This window comes from Ascaphus truei, chromosome 9 (assembly GCF_040206685.1).
Source record: "Ascaphus truei isolate aAscTru1 chromosome 9, aAscTru1.hap1, whole genome shotgun sequence".
NCBI lineage: Eukaryota > Metazoa > Chordata > Amphibia > Anura > Ascaphidae > Ascaphus > Ascaphus truei.
Genome location: NC_134491.1, coordinates 12,354,518 through 12,381,803, shown reverse-complemented (window position 1 = coordinate 12,381,803; position 27,286 = coordinate 12,354,518). Strand labels below are relative to the sequence as shown.

The window sequence follows — 27,286 nt, the reverse complement described above, 5'->3', positions numbered from 1 at the left end:
AGGGGGGAGAGAGATGGGAGATGCAGGGGGGGAGAGAGATGGGAGATGCAGGGGGGGGGAGAGAGATGGGAGATGCAGGGGGGGAGAGAGATGGGAGATGCATGGGGGGGGAGAGAGATGGGAGATGCAGGGGGGGGGAGATGGGAGATGCAGGGGGGGAGAGATGGGAGATGCAGGGAGGGGAGAGAGATGGGAGATGCAGGGGGGGGAGAGAGATGGGAGATGCAGAGATGGGAGATGCAGGGGGGGAGAGAGATGGGAGATGCAGGGGGGAAGAGAGATGGGAGATGCAGGGGGGGAGAGAGATGGGAGATGCAGGGGGGGAGAGAGATGGGAGATGCAGGGGGGGAGAGAGATGGGAGATGCAGGGGGAGAGAGAGATGGGGGATGCAGGGGGGGAGAGAGTTGAGATGCAGGGGGGGGAGAGATGGGAGATGCAGGGGGGAGAGAGATGGGAGATGCAGGGGGGGAGAGAGATGGGAGATGCAGGGGGAGAGAGATGGGACATGCAGGGGGGGGAGAGAGATGGGAGATGCAGGGGGGGGAGAGAGATGGGAGATGCAGGGGGGGGAGAGAGATGGGAGATGCAGGGGGGGGAGAGGGATGGGAGATGCAGGGGGGTGAGAGAGATGGGAGATGCAGGGGGGGAGAGAGATGGGAGATGCAGGGGGGGAGAGAGATGGGAGATGCAGGGGGGGAGAGAGATGGGAGATGCAGGGGGGGAGAGAGAGATGGGAGATGCAGGGGAGGCGGGAGAGATGGGAGATGTGGGGGTGGGTATATGGGGATGATGATGATGATGTTTTTACCTGTGCGGCCCAATTTTTTAAAATATGTGTGGGGGGTGGGGGTCTTTTAAAAATTTATTGAGGCGGCGAGGGTCTTTTTAATATGTATTGACGGGGTGGGGTTTTTTGGTATGTATTTTGTGGGGGAATTGAGTGAGCAGAGTGGGGTAGTTGATGGAAGGTAGGGGCAAGTGAGAGGAGAGAGGGGGAGTGAGGGAAAGAGGGAGTAAGACAGGGGAGAGGGGGAGGGGGAGGGGGAGGGGGGAAGTGAGTGAGACGGAGGGGAGAGAGAAATTCATGGGTAGAGGGTGGGAAATAGAAGGGGCTCCTGAGGTGTGAAATTAACCTAAGGCCCGGGCCATAGAGGGTGGGGAGAGCGGAGGCGCGCTAACGCTGAGGCTCGCCTGCTTCAGTCAGCGCGATTGCACGGACTTGCAGGCGAGCCAGCGTGCGCGAAAGGAGCCAGGGGGAGGTGGTTGGAGGCGGGGCAGTGACGTCGCTGGGCCAATCGCCCGCGACGCACTGGCGTCAATGTCACGGCGCCGACGTCACGGCGCCGTGACGTTGCTGTGCTGTGATTGGAGGTTTTCAGACGACAGCGCGCTGAAAAACAGCTTGGCGCTCGGCTGAAACCTCCAACTCTTCAGCACGCCTGCGGACGCTCGCGTGAGCCCCCTCTCAAGGCATCCTCATTGAGGATGCAGGGGCTCAGCGCGGAGCGTCCGCACGCCTCAGCACGGCTGGTCCATCTATGGACGCAGCCTAAGGCCGCGCTTATAGTGTGCGCGACGGTTGACGTCACCCGTCGCCGCTAGCGAAAGTTGTAATTCGCTTTCCGGCGACGTCACGGGGGACCAGGTCCTTGATTGGTTCAGAGGCTGTCACGTGGCGACAACCTCTGAAAAATCAAATTTGGCCGGTTTCAGAAATTTGCGCCGACAGCGTTGCTCACGTTGCGCTTACGATAAGCACACGCGACGGCAGCAATACATTTGTTTTGTCGCGTCGCCGGCACTATAAGCGCAGCCTAAGGCCGCGCTTATAGTGCCGGCGACGCTGACGTCATGCTGTGGTCACTGGAATTCAAATTGAAGTGACTTCCAGCGACTTCCAAGTTGACATGACAACAGGATGCATTATGGTGACGAGGCATCACGTGATGCCACATTGTCATGGCAACATGTCACCGCCTGACGTTAGTGTGTCGTTGTCATGGCAACGAGGGCGTGACGTGATGTACATTGTTTTATAAATAATTTTTTTAAGTGTCCCGGTTTTTCATTTTGAAAATCTGGTCACCCTTGTCTCAAGTCCATTATTACATGGCACCCTTAAGCAAATGCTCGCTGTTTTTAGACACAGCTTTTGAACATAGTCTGGGATGAGATGCGAAGTCAGTGAACCCACACACACACACACACACACACACACACACACACACACACACACACACACACACACACACACACACACACACACACACACACACACACACACACACACACACACACACACACACACACACACACACACACACACCTAAATCCCCCTTTATCTGTGGATGTGGGGGTCCCTCTTGTGGTGATGTTATATAGATACGCTGTATAATTCCGCATCACTATTACATTACTTTAGTCTAAAAGACAAATACATACCACTCAGTACCACTCAGTACCACTCAGTACCACTCAGTACCACTCAGTACCACTCAGTACCACTCAGTACCACTCAGTACCACTTGTAGTACATTTGCATGTCTTGGGCGCCAAAAAAAGAAGAAGCTGTCTGTGAGTAGGTTACTCAACTGCACAACAGGAAAAGAAGGAATGGGACATTTGATCGCTACGAAATGGCGGCCGGCGTTAGGCCGCAGACAGAGCCTACGCCGCAGGCGATTTGCAGCTACTGTAGCACCCTTGCTGCCGCCCGCTGCTGCTTCTAAGGGTAGGAGGTTAATTTAAGGTGTTTTAATGGTTAGTGTAAAGGCTTAGGGTACGGAGTTTAGGGTGTGGGTTTAAGGGTAGGGCACTAAGAGTATGGGGTTTAGGATAGAGGATTAAGGGTATGGGGTTTATAGTATGGGATTAAGGGTAGGGCACTAAGAGTATGGGGTTTAGGATAGAGGATTAAGGGTATGGGGTTTATAGTATGGGATTAAGGGTAGGGCACTAAGAGTATGGGGTTTAGGATAGAGGATTAAGGGTATGGGGTTTATAGTATGGGTTTAAGGGTAGGGCACTAAGAGTATGGGGTTTAGGATAGAGGATTAAGGGTATGGGGTTTATAGTATGGGATTAAGGGTAGGGTGTTTAGAGTATGGGGTTTAGGATAGAGGATTAAGGGTATGGGGTTTATAGTATGGGATTAAGGGTAGGGTGTTTAGAGTATGGGGTTTAGGATAGAGGATTAAGGGTATGGGGTTTATAGTATGGGATTAAGGGTAGGGTGTTTAGGGCAACCTGGGAGGTGGGAGATTTTCTGGGGGGTGCAGAGGTCCCGCGCTCTTCCCCAAGGCATTTAATTTAAATGCCGGGGGATCGCGTGAGTCCACTGCAACAGTAAAACGTACCGGGATTCAGACACTGTGACGCGTCTCCATGGCAACGTGGCATCACGGGGTCACGGGGTCATGTGACGTGATGCCACAGGCGTCAAAGCACGCCACGGGTCACGTGACCTGACGTCACATGATCCCAGAGCGTCATTTGATGCGGCTGCAAAGGAAGGAGGGGGGGCCCGGCTCCGGAGCTGGCCGACAGGGGCCCGCAACAGTAAAAATTTGCGCTCCCCTGGTTTAGGGTATGGGATTAGAATACGAGGTGTAGGGTATGGGATTAGAGTACGAGGTGTAGGGTATGGGATTAGAATACGAGGTGTAGGGTATGGGATTAGAATACGAGGTGTAGGGTATGGGATTAGAATACGAGGTGTAGGGTATGGGATTAGGGAACGAGGTGTAGGGTATGGGATTAGAATACGAGGTGTAGGGTATGGGATTAGAATACGAGGTGTAGGGTATGGGATTAGAGTACGAGGTGTAGGGTATGGGATTAGAATACGAGGTGTAGGGTATGGGATTAGAATACGAGGTGTAGGGTATGGGATTAGAATACGAGGTGTAGGGTATGGGATTAGAATACGAGGTGTATGGGATTAGAATACGAGGTGTAGGGTATGGGATTAGAATACGAGGTGTAGGGTATGGGATTAGAATACGAGGTGTAGGGTATGGGATTAGAATACGAGGTGTAGTGTATGGGATTAGAATACGAGGTGTAGGGTATGGGATTAGGGAACGAGGTGCAGGGTATGGGATTAGAATACGAGGTGTAGGGTATGGGATTAGAATACGAGGTGTAGGGTATGGGATTAGAATACGAGGTGTAGGGTATGGGATTAAAATACGAGGTGTAGGGATTAGAATACGAGGTGTAGGGTATGGGATTAGAATACGAGGTGTAGGGTATGGGATTAGAATACGAGGTGTAGGGTATGGGATTAGAATACGAGGTGTAGAGTATGGGATTAGGGAACGAGGTGTAGGGTATGGGATTAGGGAACGAGGTGTAGGGTATGGGATTAGGGAATGAGGTGTAGGGTATGGGATTAGAATACGAGGTGTAGGGTATGGGATTAGAATACGAGGTGTAGGGTATGGGATTAGAATACGAGGTGTAGGGTATGGGATTAGAATACGAGGTGTAGGGTATGGGATTAGGGAACGAGGTGTAGGGTATGGGATTAGGGAACGAGGTGTAGGGTATGGGATTAGGGAACGAGGTGTAGGGTATGGGATTAGGGAACGAGGTGTAGGGTATGGGATTAGAATACGAGGTGTAGGGTGTGGGATTAGAATACGAGGTGTAGGGTATGGGATTAGGGAACGAGGTGTAGGGTATGGGATTAGAATACGAGGTGTAGGGTATGGGATTAGGGAATGAGGTGTAGGGTATGGGATTAGAATATGAGGTGTAGGGTATGGGATTAGAATACGAGGTGTAGGGTATGGGATTAGAATACGAGGTGTAGGGTATGGGATTAGAATACGAGGTGTAGGGTATGGGATTAGAATACGAGGTGTAGGGTATGGGATTAGGGAACGAGGTGTAGGGTATGGGATTAGGGAACGAGGTGTAGGGTATGGGATTAGGGAACGAGGTGTAGGGTATGGGATTAGGGAACGAGGTGTAGGGTATGGGATTAGAATACGAGGTGTAGGGTATGGGATTAGGGAACGAGGTGTAGGGTATGGGATTAGAATACGAGGTGTAGGGTATGGGATTAGGGAACGAGGTGTAGGGTATGGGATTAGAATACGAGGTGTAGGGTATGGGATTAGGGAACGAGGTGTAGGTATGGGATTAGAATACGAGGTGTAGGGTATGGGATTAGAATACGAGGTGTAGGGTATGGGATTAGAATACGAGGTGTAGGGTATGGGATTAGAATACGAGGTGTAGGGTATGGGATTAGAATACGAGGTGTAGGGTATGGGATTAGAATAAGAGGTGTAGGGTATGGGATTAGAATACGAGGTGTAGGGTATGGGATTAGGGTACGTGGTTTAGGCACGTACCTGAGCAGCGAAGCAGCGGTGGCGACAGGTCCCGGCAGAGGGGTGTTGCAGCTCAGCCCCGACTGTAATTTGGTCACGCAAAACAGCGACCAAATGTCCCAGATCGCGTAAAAGACGCCCCAATACACGTCCAATGTGGTACATTATTTAGCTCATTGCTGTATATTTTTCTTCTCCGAGATATGGGTCATTTAGTTCCATCTTTTGGCTAAAACATGCTAAACCTGGGTGTATTTTTACCACGTTTCTTTATATAAGGCTAAAGTTGCCAATTTTAACAGTAACTGCTGTTCCTCTCCTGGCCGCATGGGGGCGCTGGTGGGGTCCTCCAGAGAAAACGCCCGCACTTTCTCTCTATGATCCTCAGGTTGTCTCTATAATTGCCAGTCTGGGCCCGCAGTTCCCGTGACGTGTTTCCGTCGCTTGGTTGTGTGAGCTCAGCGCTGCGGGGAGATGGTGCTGCTGGAGAGTGAGCAGGTAAGAGGGAAAGAGTGGGGGGGGGGAGGGAAGAGAGTAATAAGGGGTGGGGGGGGGGGGGGAGGGAAGAGAGTAATAAGGGGTGGGGGGGGGGGAGGGAAGAGAGTAATAAGGGGTGGGGGGGAGGGAAGAGAGTAATAAGGGGTGGGGGGGGAGGGAAGAGAGTAATAAGGGGTGGGGGGGGAGGGAAGAGAGTAATAAGGGGTGGGGGGGGAGGGAAGAGAGTAATAAGGGGTGGGGGGGGAGGGAAGAGAGTAATAAGGGGTGGGGGGGGAGGGAAGAGAGTAATAAGGGGTGGGGGGGGGGAGGGAAGAGAGTAATAAGGGGTGGGGGGGGAGGGAAGAGAGTAATAAGGGGTGGGGGGGGAGGGAAGAGAGTAATAAGGGGTGGGGGGGAGGGAAGAGAGTAATAAGGGGTGGGGGGAAGGGAAGAGAGTAATAAGGGGTGGGGGGAAGGGAAGAGAGTAATAAGGGGTGGGGGGGAGGGAAGAGAGTAATAAGGGGTGGGGGGGAGGGAAGAGGGTAATAAGGGGTGGGGGGGGGAGGGAAGAGGGTAATAAGGGGTGGGGGGGGGAGGGAAGAGGGTAATAAGGGGTGGGGGGAGGGAAGAGTAATAAGGGTTGGGGGGGAGGGAAGAGAGTAATAAGGGGTGGGGGGAAGGAAGAGTAATAAGGGTTGGGGGGAGGGAAGAGAGTAATAAGGGGTGGGGGGGAGGGAAGAGAGTAATAAGGGGTGGGGGGAAGAGAGTAATAAGGGGTGGAGGGGGGGTAGGGAAGAGAGTAATATGGGGGGGGGAATATATATATATATATATATATATATATATATATATATATATATATATATTGTCCCTGGTAAAAGTTCCCTCGTCCTGAGGTATGTTAGACATGTGTATATCCCGAGTCCTGTACATTTTTGTGTCTGCCAACCCTGAGTCATAATTACTAAGCGGTGTTTTCTTTCGTGCTGGAAGACACCTTGCAGTGTATTCATTTCAATGGGTTTTATGGAGCAGTACTGCTTTGTAAATATGGACCATCATCTATACGCCCTGCGCGTGCGCGCTCTGCCCTGCCCCAGACACCTCCACGGCGTGCACATTCTCCATTGGATAGCTGTACCTCCCGGAACTTCCTGTTGCGCACACACGTCTGGCAAAGGAACAATTTACCAAGTTCCGGGCGACTGTTTTGTCTCCCCTTGCAGTTTCTGACTGAGCTGACGCGGTTGTTCCAGAAATGCCGGACGTCGGGAAGTGTGTATATCACACTGAAGAAATGTACGTACGGGAAACATGAATGGTTTCACGGTATACACTGAGAAGCCAACATCTGCTGGTGCATGAACAGATTATCTTAAAGCAGAAGTAATATCAAGCCAGCCTAAGCTGCAGTGCCTCATTCTGATGGCAGTACTGCAGCTTTAAATGAGCGTGCCTGTTAGGACATAGAAATGTGAATATTACAACCATGTGACATACACAGGCAGAGATGAGCACACGTGTGTAGCTGATTTCTGCGGTTGTGGCTTTAGCAGCTGAAAAGCTGTTGGTTTTCCTCCACTCTAAATGAGTAAGCTGTGTATAGTGTTAGTACCCCTTAGTATTATTGTCATCTTCTGACTATTTGCTGGCTGTTAAAATCTTGCAGTGCCCAACAGATGCAGCACCCAATACCGATCAATAAAGGGTAGGAAGGAGGTAACAGCTGCTGACATGCAAGCAAATCCAGAGAGCAAGTTCTACCTGTCCTGAAGCACTTGTATATCTGCTACTAACCTACATACATAGCAAGTCACAAAGTGAGGAAAGTGCACTAATGACAGCGACATGTTTAGGGGTCAAACCTGTGTGTTGGCTTTTTTTTTTAAACCAAAATCTGACATCTATAATTATTTATTTTTAAAGTTAATTTGTGAGCATGATGAGCTGAGTTGGGAGGGATTTGATTTCTTCTGCGTGTACAGGCAAAGTCTCGCTCTCCTTGTCTTTGTGCATAATTATAACATGTGCATGAAAATACATAAAAATCATACATAATCTCTAATACTGTGTGACTATATAACAATACAGGGAAACCCAATGCTACATCCAATTTGACAAAATATATATGGTATAAAGTTAAATGCTGCAATAATAATTTCTTGATCATTTTAGTTAAACCCTTTGGCCAAAGCACTATAAGCCTGCATGCCAACGTCAAGGCATAACCAAATATGCCGGTCCTAACACTACATGGAACCTTCCATTTTACGTGTGTATATGTATCTAGATCTGTCTTTACTTCTGCCATACTTGATGAAGAACAATGCAGGGTTTGAACCATCGGTTCTAATAAATGGCATCGCACTACCTATCCTGTCTGTTTTTTCTAAATTATCAGGAAAACCAAAGCAGCAACATTTTCTAAACAATTTGGCTCTTCACTGAGGTTATTCCCTGCTTTTATTTTTCCTAGGCCATACGAGTTCCTGATTAAACTGCGCTATTTTTTTTCATGTGGCTGCTGATGTGATTGGGTGTTGTATATTGTGGGAAATAGCTGCCTGTCTTTTCCAAAGCACCCACTTGCTATATTTTTGGTATTCTATCTTTGTGAATGAGTTGCTTCTCATGTTTGGATGTGACACTAATATTCTTCTAGACTTGAATGCATTGATGTATCTTATTTTTTCCCTCAATGCCAAAAGATGATGGCCGAACAAAGCCAGTACCGCGGAAAGGACATCCCGAGGTCTTTGAACCTGCCGATAACAAATGTCTTTTAAGAGCTACTGATGGAAAGAAGAAAATCAGTGCAGTGGTAAGTGACCTGCTGCTACATTTGCAGATTGAACTGTACTGGTCTCAATCTTGTTTGCGTTTTAATTGTTTCCCTTCTATTTGCAGGTGAGTTCCAAGGAAGTAAACAAGTTTCAAATGGTAAGTTCCATGTGGAGACACAATTAAAACTTGCGTTAGAGGTGCAGTCCCCGATAACTAACCTAGAAACAACAATGTTAACAGTCTTTAATGGGCCATATTTACAAAGCTGTGCTGGAAGTTCAGAATAGCACTGCTTGGTTGATATGTTCCTGAATCTTAAGGAAGCGGAGTTCTCCGCCTCCTACATGAGACCCTCTGAACGGTCTTGTCTCTCTTTGCAGGCATATTCCAACCTCCTCCGAGCGAACATGGACGGTCTAAAAAAGAAAGACAAGAAGAGTAAAAGCAAGAAAAGCAGTGCGGCTCCGTGATGAACTGGAGAAAATCCCCTCCTCCCTCAGTGACCCGGCTCACTCGGCACACTGTGTTTGGACCGGGCAGACACTAAGACACCAGATACTGCGTGAACCACCACTCCTGTTTGTATGGCAGGGAATGGTGTAACTTGCATATGCTGTGGCCTGTATTTTAGTTGTATTTTATTTTGTGAAGGAATTTCACTTCGGTTTAATGCATATATTTTGTGTCTGGTTGGAGAAGTTCGGTTAAGTTCGTTCATTAAAACTAACGCTCAATTCCATAACTGTTGCTAGTGCTGTATTCTCTTGTGGTTACTAAAGTAGAAACATCAGATGTTTGACTTTGATAAAAGTTGCTCAGACACAAGAAACAGTTTTCTAAAAAGGCTACAGTATATCAATTAAATTGTATTTTAAAATTGAGCGATGTGTGTGTACATATACTTTTGAACCAATTACAGCAGAAAATGTTACATGGAAAAGTTTTTACCCCAATTGCAACAGAAACAATTGTTTGGGGCTTCTCTAGTGGAGGAGTTAAACACATACACATCTTAGACAACAATGCCTTGCAGGACCTGCTGACAACCAAGTGTTTGCTAATGTGGATGCAGGTGCATGTGTATATTAATTACATATGTCTGGCATGCAGATAAGTGATATAAGCCTTAATGACTCAGGTGCTACCCTAAAGCATGTCATACATTGAAACCGCTCTGATAAAGCACTTAGAAGCCAACACTCATAATAGTGCACTGAAAACAATGTATTTACACATACCGTTACAGGACAATCTCACAGAAACAAGACATTAAAAAGATTAAGACATATTTATTTGAAAGGATAACAACCGTAGAGCAAAGGCGTTCTGGGAAGGCTTATATGTGGCTATTGTATTTCTAAAATGTTATCCACTATTTTGAATCTGGCGATAGCACAGCACTATGGTGTGTATTTGTAGCTCACCTTTCACTGTACACAACTCATCTTTACAGTAAAGGTGATTTCTTGTTTCAAGTACATGGATAAGATTGTCCGCAATATTTAGCTATAGTTTACTACCTTCACTGCAGTTTAGTTATTTTTTATGATTCTGTTTCTCTCTTGGCGCAAAATGTAAACTGCTGGAAAAGTTATTTGTATTGGTCGGATGTTAGGAGTTGAGTACGTCACACCCAGTGTAAATTTGTGTTGGTAGTGACTAACAAAACTGGTTGCAAGGAAAACAAGGCAAAGGGCAAGTAGACATAACTTTGGGACAGTTATACATTAAAGCGATGTTACAGAACCTGGAAGATTAGGGCATGTATTACAGATTTAAGCATGTCTGGCAGCGCTTAAAGTACAAGTAAGCATCATTAATCTAGATTACGTGCTTAATGATCTGAAGTGTCCGACAGTGCAGTATGCCATAACTTAGCACAGTGATTTAACCCTCCCCAGCTCACATCTGTACTGTGCGAAGACTTCCTACTAGAGGCAGCCCAGGGGTCGTTGCATTATGTTTCTACGCAACCGTGGCTTCTCTTGCTTGCTGGGATCTGGGTGTGCCACTTCTGCCACCGAAGCTCTTTCTCTCTTCTTCCTGATATCCCCATTTCATTACAGTGCAGATATATGTAAACAGATGCTGTTGAGAGAATGAATAGCATTAATTGATTACGTCTGTGTGTGTGTCACACTTTGCAATGTATTACAGATCTCATTGGCAGCAAAAGGATAGTAGTAGATTTTCTTTAATCTCATTGGTTTATGAAATGCAGACTTTTTATGCTAATAGATTTAGAGAGTCTCTGTCTCCTCCTCCCTCTCCCCATCAAATTCTGCCCTCTTATTACTTCTCAAATCAACAAAAACACCTGAGGCTAAAATTACCTTCAAATGATAAAGCCACATACCTGCCAAGCTTCTTCCACATCTGGAGTCAATTTCTCGTTCAGAACTGGACGAACGGCAGAAATAAACTCAGTCCCAACATACTACAACATAAATGACAATAGGACACAGCTAATTGAATGACAGATGTAAATCTCCTCCCCCACCCCCCCCCCCCGGCAAAATAAAACTATCTCCTTAACCATGGTTTACAATAGCACTACTGTTAAATAATGCAGTTATGTACATTTGGACGTGGCGTTACATGGAGCTAGCTGTTCCCAGTATAATCAGATCACCACGAGCGCACTGCAGGAATTTCTTACAACGTTATCCATGGCATGGAAATCAATATGGGTTATTACTGTTACATGTCATAGCAGTAAATGGAGTTATATGCAGCAGGAGCGCTGCACTCCAGTCCACAAGCCCCTCCAACAGGTCAGGTTTTCAGGATATCCCAGCTTCAGCACAGGTGGCTCAATCAGAGGCCCAGTTGAAGACCGCTACCTGTGCTGAAGCTGGGACTGATTGAGACACCTGTGCTAAAGCTGGGATATCCTGAATACCTGACCTGTTGGGGAGGCTTGCGGACTGGTGTTGAGCCCCTCTGGTATACAGCACAAAAATACGCATACTGCCCCAGCCATAACATATCAATATTACTAAGGGGGGGGGGGAAACCATCATCGTATAAAAGGGACCACTTTACCCTCATCTCACAAATATTCAGCGTGTCTGTATACCACCCAAGCCTTACTATAACCTGGAGAATGACATATTACTAAACACAATAAACATTGCGGTGACAAAAACACAAACCGTGTTTGTCAAAGAGATGGTCTGCAAAAATAATCAGCTAAAAATATGGAAATCTATTCATAATATAAACAGTAACAAATAGTAAATTATCAATTCACAATCATTCACACCTCGTTCGTCTTCTATAACAAACACAATAAACATAACATCAAATCCCTCTGCTCCTCCTTACACCTCACCCTAAATTCTCGCTATACACCTGCCCGACTCTTGCGTTCTGCTCAAGGATGTCTTCGCGCTACCCTTTTTCTGTCTAAAGCCCTCCCCCGCCACACAACTCTGGAATGCCTTTCCCCTCAATATCTGATTAGCAACCTGTCTATCCACCTTTAAGGCCTGTATTAAACACACCTCCTTAACGAAGCATATGAGCAGCTCTGTGGTTGATACTTTACACCTCATACATCGACCATGGCCCCTTGCAGACGCACTTACCAGAACGCCCTCCTACTGTCTGAACGTTCTACCTACCAATTAGATTGTAAGCTCTTCGGGGCAGGGACTCCTTTTCCTAAATGTTACTTTTATGTCTGAAGCGCTTCTTCCCATTGTGTGTTATGAGGGTCCATAACATTTGTATTATTTGTTATTTATAATATTTTGTGTATTACTGCTGTGAAGCACACATTAATGGCGCTATTTAAATAAACACATACATAGATCGATACAGACATACAATGAGAAAGTTAATACAAATAGTTCTTCTAAATAGTTTCATGGCGTAAAATCCAGAAACGGATTTTAGGCGATTTCAACCCGCGCGGATTCATCAAAATCCGCCATTGGACAAAACCGGTGGACGGATCTGTGGAATCCAGTCCTCGGATTCAGTAACCCATTGGTGGATTCTAAAGAATCCATCAACGGATTGCTGAATCCATGGATTGGATTCGACAGGTCCGTCCACGGGTCTGCTGAATCCGCGGAGTGTATTGGTAATAATGATATATTAAAAAAATCCGCAAAATCGCCCTTATTGACATTGATCCGCGGACCATAGGAACCAGACAATCCATGGCAGATCCAAATTCACCCATCTCTACTTCTAAACAGCTCTGGAACGGCAGCGTTGTACATGAGTGTTTTGAGCAGTTTCTTTGATCTGTGATGAAATATTACTCGCCTGATAATAGTGTGGAGGAGCATTGTATGCGTAGTGGCTTCTCCCAAGATCCAAGGTCATCTCTTCCAGGCGAGCAGACTGACCTATCCGAGCCACACTTTTCTCCACAAAAGACAAGACTCTTGAAAAGCAGAGGATCCCATTATACATTCAGCATTAATGAACCAGAGCAGCGATTTCAACCGTAGCGTATGGGGGAGGTCACCAGGCACCAAGAGACAAATGTGGGGATGGAAAGATTTATCTCCAAGACACTATTATTATTTGTTTGGTCACTTGCACCCAAAGCCAACTTGCCACCTCCCAGTTATCAATGGAGCTACCCAGGGATTCTTCAGCTTCAGACATCTTTCTTTTGAGGGGGACTGTGTGTTGGGTGACATTGTATGGAGGGTGGGGGGAAACTGATGTGTGTTTGGTGACACCTTATAGTGTATGAGGGGTAGGGGTGTGTGTGTGTTGGGTAATACCTTATAGTGTATGAGGGGTAGGGGTGTGTGTGTGTTGGGTAATACATTATAGTGTATGGGAGGGGGGGGTGTGTTCACTAAGAACTCCCGCTGTGTGCAGTGGCGCGGGCTCACCTCAGCCCGTGTGTCCGCAGGTCTTTACGGGCTCCGAGTCCACGCAGATCATCCACATCACGGAACATAAAAAAAACATCTTTACACTCAGGGTGAGTCTCAAACAACCTGAAACAACAGAGGTGTCGTGTGTTCTGTAAAAGGTTTATTTTAGTAACATATTAACGTCGGAGGTGCAGAGGAATGTGAAGGGATCTTCCACAGAACAGCGTGGAAATAAATGCCCATATTCAGTGCTATTTACAGAGGATTCCTGGTGTACCAACAGCTTGTTCACTTGACCACAAAGGGAATTTCATGTTTTAATATTTATATAGCGGTATTTCACCCATGGAAGCCATTTGTTACTTAAGGGGTTATGTTAAAAAGGTGAGGCATAGTGGGAGAGAAATGAAGCTTGCAACTAAAGCAAGGGTTTCACCCAGGTGCAGGAGGGAAGCATGCTACAGGTAAAGAAGGGTGCAGCAAATACAAATAGCAGTAGTGAGCACATTTACGTGTCTCTGACAAGTGTGCAAGCCTGTCTTTCCCCATTATCTGGTAGCACAGTCCTCCAACAGGTCAGGTTTTCAGGGTATCCCTGCTTCAGCACAGGTGGCTCGGTCAGTCCATGCTTTAGCACAGGCCACTCAGTCATTCATTAAGCCTCTGATTGAGCCAACTGTGCTGAAGCTGGGATATCCTGAAAACCTGACCTGTTGGGGTGGGGGGGGGGGGGGGTTGGGGTGCAAGCTTGATGACTGTCCTAAGATATAATGGGGAAAGACAGGGTTGCAGACCTGTCTGAAACACGTACATGTGCTCACTATTGGTGTTATTTGCTTGAGTGGGAGTTGAGTCCCCCTGTTTTAGCAAGCAGTGCTGCCACTGCAGCCAGGGATTCTGGGAAATGACATGCAAATGAGCACACCGCAAAGAAGTTCCAACTGAGCAAGAGGTCATGCCCTGAGGACGGGAGGCTCATGTGTGAGGAAGTACTTCATGGAAGGTGGTGGCTTCTTGGAATAGCTTTCGAGTAGAAGTGCTGGAGGCTAAGGCTGCAGCTAGGGTCAGCACATAGGCGCTGACCCGTGCTCAGGCGCGCTGACGCTTCTCAGTGTTCCCCTGCAACTGCAATGAGAGCGGCTTTAGCAGGGGCTCGCGCACGCTTCTGCAAGCGTGCGGAAGCGTAGGTCTTATTCAAATTAAAAATTTTCGCGCTCACGGGAGCGCAGGGCCGGTCACGTGAGCGGTTCGCCCAATGACGTCACAGGCCCCCGACACGCCCCCAGACGGCGCGCGGACCAAAGCCAGGAAAACATTCGCTTTCCCTCAGCCTCAGCGCGCCTCCGCACGGCTGCAGTCCTATGGACGCAGCCTTATACAGTAAATGAATCAAAGCATGCCGGGGGGAGACGCAAGCCAATCCTAAATACAAAATAAACCAAAGGGATTACATGGGGTGTGAGGTTTCATAGCGGGTAGAAGAATGCGCAGACTGGGTGGGACCAGGGCTATCTGAACACCATTAGGGGCCCCCGGGCAGAGCAGTGCACGGGGCCCGGCCTACACTGTCGCTCCCAGCCTCCCACGCGCTCACTAGCAGCAGCAGGCACCGGAAGTGCTGCACTGCTAGGCTGCGAGCGGTTGTGACGTGTGCCGGGCGGGGGGAGAGCGAGCGGAGCAGCGGTGCCGGGCGGGGGGAGAGTGAGCGGAGCCGGGGTGGTGGGAGAGCGAGCGGAGCGAGTAGGTTTATATTCTATTTCGTAAAAAATCTGGGGAGGAGTCTTGGGAGGGAGCGCCCATCCGAGGATTGTTTTAGGAAATACAATATGAAATAGTGCAAATTGGTGCGCGCTTGGAGTGAACATTTAGAACAAATGACGTAATGGTCAGATCATTTATACATAACTAACCTGCAGTCATACTGTACATGGCGAGCAATACTAATCTTACTGCTCCGCCCACAAATTCCAAGATTGTTGCACCCCTTCCTCATCCTCTCTCCCCCTTGTCCTCTCACCCCCTCCCTTCATCCTCTCTCATCCCCCCACCCCCCCCGTCCCTTCATCCTCTCTCACCCCCTCCCTTCATCCTCTGTTACCCCTCATCCACTTTGTCCTCTCACCCCCCCCCCCCATCCCTGTCATTATCAGTACAGTAGCTTTCAAATTTAGACTTCAAAATCCAGCTTTAACTTGCATATTGAATCATGCCAGTGAATAAGTAACCTGCTCTGCCTTCTTGGGGATGATGTGTAAGTAAGAAGGTGCTGCAGAGATTGCAATGCTGCTGGGATGAGAGCTGAGATCTGTAAGTAAGAAGGTGCTGCAGAGATTGCAATGCTGCTGGGATGATCTGTAAGTAAGGGTGCTGCAGAGATTGCAATGCTGCTGGGATGATGTGTAAGTAAGGGTGCTGCAGAGATAGCAATGCTGCTGGGATGATCTGTAAGTAAGAAGGTGCTGCAGAGATTGCAATGCTGCTGGGATGAGAGCTGAGTTATGGAGCCTGAGAATTTACAATGCTGGTTATTTTTAATAGATCATGAAAATGGGAAGACTGTTTGTACAGTAAAAGAAAAGAAAGGGTGAGTGAGCAATTAAACAAAAGTTGCCAGTACTGTATGTACTGTCTGTCACCACACAAACAAAGACACACCCACAAAAACAAAGACACACCCACAAAAACAAAGACACACACGACACACACACAGATATACAGACAGGACACACACACGCAGGCAGGACACCGAGACACACACACGCAGGCAGGACACCGAGACACACACACGCAGGCAGGACACCGAGACACACACACGCAGGCAGGACACCGAGACACACACACGCAGGCAGGACACCGAGACACACACACACAGGCAGGACACAGAGACACACACACGCAGGCAGGACACAGACACACACACACGCAGGCAGGACACCGAGACACACACACGCAGGCAGGACACCGAGACACACACACGCAGGCAGGACACCGAGACACACACGCAGGCAGGACACCGAGACACACACATGCAGGCAGGACACCGAGACACACACACACGCAGGCAGGACACCGAGACACACACACACGCAGGCAGGACACCGAGACACACACACACAGGCAGGACACCGAGACACACACACACGCAGGCAGGACACCGAGACACACACACACGCAGGCAGGACACCGAGACACACACACGCAGGCAGGACACCGAGACACACACACGCAGGCAGGACACCGAGACACACACGCAGGCAGGACACCGAGACACACACACGCAGGCAGGACACCGAGACACACACACGCAGGCAGTACACCGAGACACACACACGCAGGCAGGACACCGAGACACACACACGCAGGCAGGACACCGAGACACACACACGCAGGCATGACACCGAGACACACACACGCAGGCAGGACACCGAGACACACACACACGCAGGCAGGACACCGAGACACACACACGCAGGCAGGACACCGAGACACACACACGCAGGCAGGACACCGAGACACACACACACGCAGGCAGGACACCGAGACACACACACACGCAGGCAGGACCCCGAGACACACACGCAGGCAGGACCCCGAGACACACACACGCAAGCAGGGCACCGAGACACACACACGCAGGCAGGACACCGAGACACACACACACGCAGGCAGGAAACCGAGACACACACACGCAGGCAGGACACCGAGACACACGCAGGCAGGACACCGAGACACACACACGCAGGCAGGACACCGAGACACACACACGCAGGCAGGACACCGAGACACACGCAGGCAGGACACCGAGAAACACACCCGCAGGCAGGACACCGAGACACACACACACGCAGGCAGGACCCCGAGACACACACCCGCAGGCAGGACACCGAGACACACACACGCAGGCAGGACACCGAGACACACACACGCAGGCAGGACACAGAGACACACACACGCAGGCAGGACACCGAGACACACACAGGCAGGCAGGACACCGAGACACACACACGCAGGACGGACACCGAGACACACACACGCAGGACGGACACAGAGACACACACACGCAGGACACGACACAGATAGACAGACACACAGACAGGACACACACACGCAGGCAGGACACCGAGACACACACACGCAGGCAGGACACCGAGACACACACACGCAGGCAGGACACCGAGACACACACACGCAGGCAGGACACCGAGACACACACACGCAGGCAGGACACCGAGACACACACACGCAGGCAGGACCCCGAGACACACACACGCAGGCAGGACACCGAGACACACACACGCAGGACGGACACCGAGACACACACACGCAGGCAGGACACCGAGACACACGCAGGCAGGACACCGAGACACACACACGCAGGCAGGACACCGAGACACACACACGCAGGCAGGACACCGAGACACACGCAGGCAGGACACCGAGACACACACACGCAGGACAGACACCGAGACACACACACGCAGGCAGGACACCGAGACACACACACGCAGGCAGGACACCGAGACACACGCAGGCAGGACACCGAGACACACACACGCAGGCAGGACACCGAGACACACACACGCAGGCAGGCAGGACACCGAGACAGACACACGCAGGCAGGACACCGTGACACACACACGCAGGCAGGACACCGAGACACACACACGCAGGCAGGACACCGAGACACACACACGCAGGCAGGACACCGAGACACACACACGCAGGCAGGACACCGAGACACACACACGCAGGCAGGACACCGAGACACACACACGCAGGCAGGACACCGAGACACACACACGCAGGCAGGACACCGAGACACACACACGCAGGCAGGACCCCGAGACACACACACGCAGGCAGGACCCCGAAACACACACACGCAGGCTGGACCCCGAGACACACACACGCAGGCAGGAAACAGAGACACACACACGCAGGCAGGACACCGAGACACACACACGCAGGCAGGACACAGAGACACACACACGCAGGCAGGACACAGAGACACACACAAGCAGGCAGGACACAGAGACACACGCAGGCAGGACACCGAGACACACACACGCAGGCAGGACACAGAGACACACACACGCAGGCAGGACACCGAGACACACACACGCAGGCAGGACACCGAGACACACACACGCAGGCAGGACACAGAGACACACACACGCAGGCAGGACACAGAGACACACACACGCAGGCAGGACACCGAGATACACACACGCAGGCAGGACACCGAGACACACACACGCAGGCAGGACACCGAGACACACACGCAGGCAGGACACCGAGACACACACACGCAGGCAGGACACCGAGACACACACACGCAGGCAGTACACCGAGACACACACACGCAGGCAGGACACCGAGACACACACACGCAGGCAGGACACCGAGACACACACACGCAGGCAGGACACCGAGACACACACACACGCAGGCAGGACACCGAGACACACACACACGCAGGCAGGACACCGAGACACACACACGCAGGCAGGACACCGAGACACACACACGCAGGCAGGACACCGAGACACACACACACGCAGGCAGGACACCGAGACACACACACACGCAGGCAGGACCCCGAGACACACACGCAGGCAGGACCCCGAGACACACACACGCAAGCAGGGCACCGAGACACACACACGCAGGCAGGACACCGAGACACACACACGCAGGCAGGAAACCGAGACACACACACGCAGGCAGGACACCGAGACACACGCAGGCAGGACACCGAGACACACACACGCAGGCAGGACACCGAGACACACACACGCAGGCAGGACACAGAGACACACGCAAGCAGGACACCGAGACACACACCCGCAGGCAGGACACCGAGACACACACACACGCAGGCAGGACCCCGAGACACACACCCACAGGCAGGAAACCGAGACACACACATGCAGGCAGGACACCGAGACACACACACGCAGGCAGGACACAGAGACACACACACGCAGGCAGGACACCGAGACACACACAGGCAGGCAGGACACCGAGACACACACACGCAGGACGGACACCGAGACACACACACGCAGGACGGACACAGAGACACACACACGCAGGACACGACACAGATAGACAGACACACAGACAGGACACACACACGCAGGCAGGACACCGAGACACACACACGCAGGCAGGACACCGAGACACACGCACGCAGGCAGGACACCGAGACACACACAGGCAGGCAGGACACCGAGACACACACACGCAGGACGGACACCGAGACACACACACGCAGGACGGACACCGAGACACACACACGCAGGCAGGACACCGAGACACACACACGCAGGACACCGAGACACACACACGCAGGCAGGACACCGAGACACACACACGCAGGCAGGACACCGAAACACACACACGCAGGCTGGACCCCGAGACACACACACGCAGGCAGGACACCGAGACACACACACGCAGGCAGAACACCGAGATACACACACGCAGGCAGGACACCGAGATACACACACGCAGGCAGGACACCGAGACACACACAGGCAGGCAGGACACCGAGACACACACACGCAGGCAGGACACCGAGACACACACACGCAGGCAGGACACCGAGACACACACACGCAGGCAGGACACCGAGACACACACACGCAGGCAGGACACCGAGACACACACACGCAGGCAGGACACCGAGACACACACACGCAGGCAGGACCCCGAGACACACACACGCAAGCAGGGCACCGAGACACACACAGGCAGGCAGGACACCGAGACACACACACGCAGGCAGGACACCGAGACACACACACGCAGGCAGGACACCGAGACACACACACGCAGGCAGGACCCCGAGACACACACCCGCAGGCAGGACACCGAGACACACACACGCAGGCAGGACACCGAGACACACACACGCAGGCAGGACACCGAGACACACACACGCAGGCAGGACACCGAGACACACACACGCAGGCAGGACACCGAGATACACACACGCAGGCAGGACACCGAGACACACACAGGCAGGCAGGACACCGAGACACACACACGCAGGCAGGACACCGAGACACACACACGCAGGCAGGACACCGAGACACACACACGCAGGACGGACACCGAGACACACACACGCAGGCAGGACACCGAGACACACACACGCAGGACACCGAGACACACACACGCAGGCAGGACACCGAGACACACACACGCAGGCAGGACACCGAAACACACACACGCAGGCAGGACACCGAGACACACACACGCAGGCAGAACACCGAGATACACACACGCAGGCAGGACACCGAGACACACACACGCAGGCAGGACACCGAGACACACACACGCAGGCAGGACACCGAGACACACACACGCAGGCAGGACACCGAGACACACACACGCAGGCAGGACACCGAGACACACACACGCAGGCAGGACACCGAGACACACACACGCAGGCAGGACACCGAGACACACACACGCAGGCAGGACACCGAGACACACGCAGGCAGGCAGGACACCGAGACACACGCACGCAGGCAGGACACCGAGACACACACACGCAGGCAGGACACCGAGACACACACACGCAGGCAGGACACCGAGACACACGCAGGCAGGCAGGACACCGAGACACACACACGCAGGCAGGACACCGAGACACACACACGCAGGCAGGACACAGAGACACACACACGCAGGCAGGACACCGAGACACACACACGCAGGCAGGACACAGAGACACACACGCAGGCAGGACACCGAGACACACGCAGGCAGGCAGGACACCGAGACACACACACACACACGCAGGACGGACACCGAGACACACACACGCAGGCAACCGAGACACACACACGCAGGCAGGACACCGAGACACACACACGCAGGCAGGACACCGAAACACACACACGCAGGCAGGACACCGAGACACACACACGCAGGCAGGACACCGAGACACACACACGCAGGCAGGACACCGAGACACACACACGCAGGCAGGACACCGAGACACACACACGCAGGCAGGACACCGAGACACACGCACGCAGGCAGGACACCGAGACACACGCACGCAGGCAGGACACAGAGACACACACACGCAGGCAGGACACCGAGACACACACACGCAGGCAGGACACAGAGACACACATGCAGGCAGGACACCGAGACACACGCAGGCAGGCAGGACACCGAGACACACGCAGGCAGGCAGGACACCGAGACACACGCAGGCAGGCAGGACACCGAGACACACACACACACACACGCAGGCAGGACACCGAGACACACACACGCAGGCAGGACACCGAGACACACAGACGCAGGCAGGACACCGAGACACACAGACGCAGGCAGGACACCGAGACACACAGACGCAGGCAGGACACCGAGACACACGCAGGCAGGCAGGACACCGAGACACACGCACGCAGGCAGGACACCGAGACACACGCACGCAGGCAGGACACCGAGACAAACACACGCAGGCAGGACACGAGACACACGCAGGCAGGCAGGACACCGAGACACACACACGCAGGCAGGACACCGAGACACACACACGCAGGCAGGACACAGAGACACACACACGCAGGCAGGACACCGAGACACACACACGCAGGCAGGACACAGAGACACACACGCAGGCAGGACACCGAGACACACGCAGGCAGGCAGGACACCGAGACACACACACACACACGCAGGACGGACACCGAGACACACACACGCAGGCAACCGAGACACACACACGCAGGCAGGACACCGAGACACACATACGCAGGCAGGACACCGAGACACACACACGCAGGCAGGACACCGAGACACACACACGCAGGCAGGACACCGAGACACACACACGCAGGCAGGACACCGAGACACACACACGCAGGCAGGACACCGAGACACACACACGCAGGCAGGACACCGAGACACACGCACGCAGGCAGGACACCGAGACACACGCACGCAGGCAGGACACCGAGACACACGCACGCAGGCAGGACACAGAGACACACACACGCAGGCAGGACACCGAGACACACACACGCAGGCAGGACACAGAGACACACATGCAGGCAGGACACAGAGACACACATGCAGGCAGGACACCGAGACACACGCAGGCAGGCAGGACACCGAGACACACGCAGGCAGGCAGGACACCGAGACACACGCAGGCAGGCAGGACACCGAGACACACACACACACACACGCAGGCAGGACACCGAGACACACACACGCAGGCAGGACACCGAGACACACACACGCAGGCAGGACACCGAGACACACACACGCAGGCAGGACACCGAAACACACACACGCAGGCAGGACACCGAGACACACACACGCAGGCAGGACACCGAGACACACACGCAGGCAGGACACCGAGACACACGCACGCAGGCAGGACACCGAAACACACGCACGCAGGCAGGACACCGAAACACACGCACGCAGGCAGGACACTGAGACACACGCACGCAGGCAGGACCCCGAGACACACGCACGCAGGACACCGAAACACACGCACGCAGGCAGGACACCGAGACACACGCACGCAGGCAGGACACCGAGACACACGCACGCAGGCAGGACACCGAGACACACGCACGCAGGCAGGACACCGAGACACACGCACGTAGGCAGGACACCGAAACACACGCACGCAGGCAGGACACCGAGACACACGCACGCAGGCAGGACACCGAGACACACACACGCAGGCAGGACACCGAGACACACACACGCAGGCAGGACACCGAGACACACGCACGCAGGCAGGCAGGACACCGAGACACACACAGGCAGGACACCGAGACACACACACGCAGGCAGGACACCGAGACACACACACGCAGGCAGGACACCGAGACACACACACGCAGGCAGGACACCGAGACACACGCACGCAGGCAGGACACCGAGACACACGCACGCAGGCAGGACACTGAGACACACGCACGCAGGCAGGACCCCGAGACACACGCACGCAGGACACCGAAACACACGCACGCAGGCAGGACACCGAGACACACGCACGCAGGCAGGACACCGAGACACACGCACGCAGGCAGGACACCGAGACACACGCACGCAGGCAGGACACCGAAACACACGCACGCAGGCAGGACACCGAAACACACGCACGCAGGCAGGACACCGAGACACACACACGCAGGCAGGACACCGAAACACACACACGCAGGCAGGCAGGACACCGAGACACACACAGGCAGGACACCGAGACACACACACGCAGGCAGGACACCGAGACACACACACGCAGGCAGGACACCGAGACACACACACGCAGGCAGGACACCGAGACACACACACGCAGGCAGGACACCGAGACACACACACGCAGGCAGGACACCGAGACACACACACGCAGGCAGGACACCGAGACACACACACACGCAGGCAGGACACCGAGACACACACACGCAGGCAGGACACCGAGACACACACACGCAGGCAGGACACCGAAACACACACACGCAGGCAGGCAGGACACCGAGACACACACAGGCAGGACACCGAGACACACACACGCAGGCAGGACACCGAGACACATACACGCAGGCAGGACCCCGAGACACACACACGCAGGCAGGACACCGAGACACACACACGCAGATAGACAGACAAGCAGACAGGACACTGAGACACACACAGGCAGGACACAGACACACACAGGCAGGACACTGAGACACACACAGGCAGGACACTGAGACACTAATACGCAGGCAGGACACTGAGACAGACACACAGACAGGACACAGACAGGACACAGACAGGACACAGACAGGACACAGACAGGACACAGACAGGACACACACACTGAGACACACACACACACAGGACACTGAGACACACAGACACACATACATACACAGGACACACACACGACACTGAGACACACACACACACACAGGACACAGACAGGACACAGACACACACACAGGACACTGAGACACACACACACAGGACACAGACACACATAGGACACTGAGACACACACACAGGACACTGAGACACACACACAGGACACAGAGACACACACACATGACACAGACACACAGGACACTGAGACACACATGACACAGACACACAGGACACTGAGACACACACAGGACACTGACACACACACACACACACACGCAGGCAGGACATCGAAACACACACACGCAGGCAGGACACCGAGACACACACACGCAGGCAGGACACCGAGACACACACACGCAGGCAGGACACCGAGACACACACACGCAGGCAGGACACCGAGACACACACACGCAGGCAGGACACCGAGACACACGCAGGCAGGCAGGACACCGAGACACACGCACGCAGGCAGGACACCGAGACACACGCACGCAGGCAGGACACCGAGACACACGCACGCAGGCAGGACACAGAGACACACACACGCAGGCAGGACACCGAGACACACACACGCAGGCAGGACACCGAGACACACACACGCAGGCAGGACACCGAGACACACACACGCAGGCAGGACACCGAGACACACACAGGCAGGCAGGACACCGAGACACACACAGGCAGGCAGGACACCGAGACACACACACGCAGGCAGGACACCGAGACACACACAGGCAGGCAGGACACCGAGACACACACAGGCAGGCAGGACACCGAGACACACACAGGCAGGCAGGACACCGAGACACACACACGCAGGCAGGACACCGAGACACACACACACGCAGGCAGGACACCGAGACACACACACACGCAGGCAGGACACCGAGACACACACACGCAGGCAGGACACCGAGACACACACACGCAGGCAGGACACCGAGACACACACACGCAGGCAGGACACCGAGACACACACACGCAGGCAGGACACCGAGACACACACACGCAGGCAGGACACCGAAACACACACACGCAGGCAGGCAGGACACCGAGACACACACAGGCAGGACACCGAGACACACACACGCAGGCAGGACACCGAGACACACACACGCAGGCAGGACACAGAGACACACACACGCAGGCAGGACACCGAGACACACACACGCAGGCAGGACACCGAGACACACACACGCAGGCAGGACACCGAGACACACACACACGCAGGCAGGACACCGAGACACACACACGCAGGCAGGACACCGAGACACACACACGCAGGCAGGACACCGAGACACACACACGCAGGCAGGACACCGAAACACACACACGCAGGCAGGCAGGACACCGAGACACACACAGGCAGGACACCGAGACACACACACGCAGGCAGGACACCGAGACACACACACGCAGGCAGGACCCCGAGACACACACACGCAGGCAGGACACCGAGACACACACACGCAGATAGACAGACACGCAGACAGGACACTGAGACACACACAGGAAGGACACTGAGACACACACAGGCAGGACACTGAGACACACACAGGCAGGACACTGAGACACTAATACGCAGGCAGGACACTGAGACACACACACGCAGGCAGGACACAGAGACACACACACAGGACACAGAGACACACACACAGGACACTGAGACACACACACAGGACACTGAGACACACACACAGGACACAGAGACACACACACAGGACACAGAGACACACACACGCAGGCAGGACACTGAGACACACACAGGACACTGAGACAGACACACAGACAGGACACAGACAGGACACAGACACTGAGACACACACACACAGGACACTGAGACACACAGACACACATACATACACAGGACACACACACACACGACACTGAGACACACACACACACACACACAGGACACAGACAGGACACAGACACACACACAGGACACTGAGACACACACACACAGGACACAGAGACACACACACAGGACACAGAGACACACACACAGGACACAGAGACACACACACATGACACAGACACAGACACACACAGGACACTGAGACACACACACACACACACACACACACACACACACACACACACACACACACACACACACACACACACACACACACACACACACACACCTCTGCTGCATGCTTTTCCTCCGCTCTTTGTCCCCACCCCCAGGCTCCTGTCATCTCCCGATTGGCTGAATTACACAGCAGCAACCAATCAGAGGCTGCCCAGCCCCCTAGCAGCAGCCGCAGCCGCAGCCCTGCTCTATCCCATGTCCAGGGTGGGGCGCGTGGGCCGGGCGCGTGGGGCCCCCGGGCAACTGCCCAGCGTGCCCATAGGCCCTGGGTGGGACAAGTGGTTCTATAAAAGGGCTGCTCCTTACCTGATGAACATAATAACTCCAACTTTGGCAATGTCCTCCCGAATGAGTTTCCATGACTCCACGAGCAGTCGGTGTTGCTCCTGGGACAGATTCAGCGTGGGCAAAGGTTCCGGCTTTGCCGGATCCACAGAAGCTCTTCTTTGCCAGCCCAGCCCTGACAGGGCACACCCCATCCCCTGTCCTGGATGACAGCACCTTGATCTCGCTCCCCAGCAGACCCTTGGATTGATCAAGTAGACATCCTCAGATCCGTATCCCCGAGACTGGACCCCGTCCACGTGCAGCGGTTACACCCACGCGGCGGGCTGGTTCTGTGCACTACACCTGTCACCACTTGAAGCCCAGTTCCAGCCCATCAGCAGCCTAATCCCTGCTGCTCAGGGTGCCGGCTTCGGAGGGGGGCGCGCTTACGTGCGGGCGCGCGTTCGATACAAACTGTTTAAACTGAGTCGCAGTTGTCAGGGTGGCAGCTGCCCTGTCTCCGAAGTACGGAGTTGACGCTGGCTACAGTTTCAATAAACAACCCAAGTCGTTTTTTGAA

At 53.3% G+C, this 27,286-nt stretch overlaps 2 protein-coding genes across 3 annotated transcripts; one reads left to right on the top strand and one right to left on the bottom strand.

Annotated features, from left to right (window-relative positions):
* Positions 1-5,701: 5,701 nt before the first annotated feature.
* On the top strand, positions 5,702-9,485 carry SRP14 (signal recognition particle 14). The gene is made up of 5 exons (XM_075613357.1): positions 5,702-5,841; positions 7,047-7,119; positions 8,529-8,641; positions 8,728-8,760; positions 8,985-9,485. Exons 1-5 carry the CDS (start codon positions 5,818-5,820, stop codon positions 9,072-9,074), a joined length of 333 nt encoding a protein of 110 aa, XP_075469472.1. The 5' UTR covers positions 5,702-5,817; the 3' UTR covers positions 9,075-9,485.
* A 42-nt stretch (positions 9,486-9,527) lies between these two features.
* LOC142502414 (neuroglobin-like) lies at positions 9,528-27,286 on the bottom strand. 2 transcript variants are annotated; one of them, XM_075613354.1, is made up of 5 exons: positions 26,746-27,286; positions 13,467-13,574; positions 12,883-13,003; positions 10,961-11,041; positions 9,528-10,692 (listed from the first exon to the last, which is right to left on the bottom strand). In XM_075613354.1, exons 1-5 carry the CDS (start codon positions 26,916-26,918, stop codon positions 10,570-10,572), a joined length of 606 nt encoding a protein of 201 aa, XP_075469469.1. In that variant the 5' UTR covers positions 26,919-27,286; the 3' UTR covers positions 9,528-10,569. The 2 variants fall into 2 exon arrangements, with proteins under 2 accessions (XP_075469469.1, XP_075469470.1); XM_075613355.1 differs by lacking the exon at positions 26,746-27,286 and adding an exon at positions 26,492-26,561 and having other exon boundaries at positions 9,529-10,692.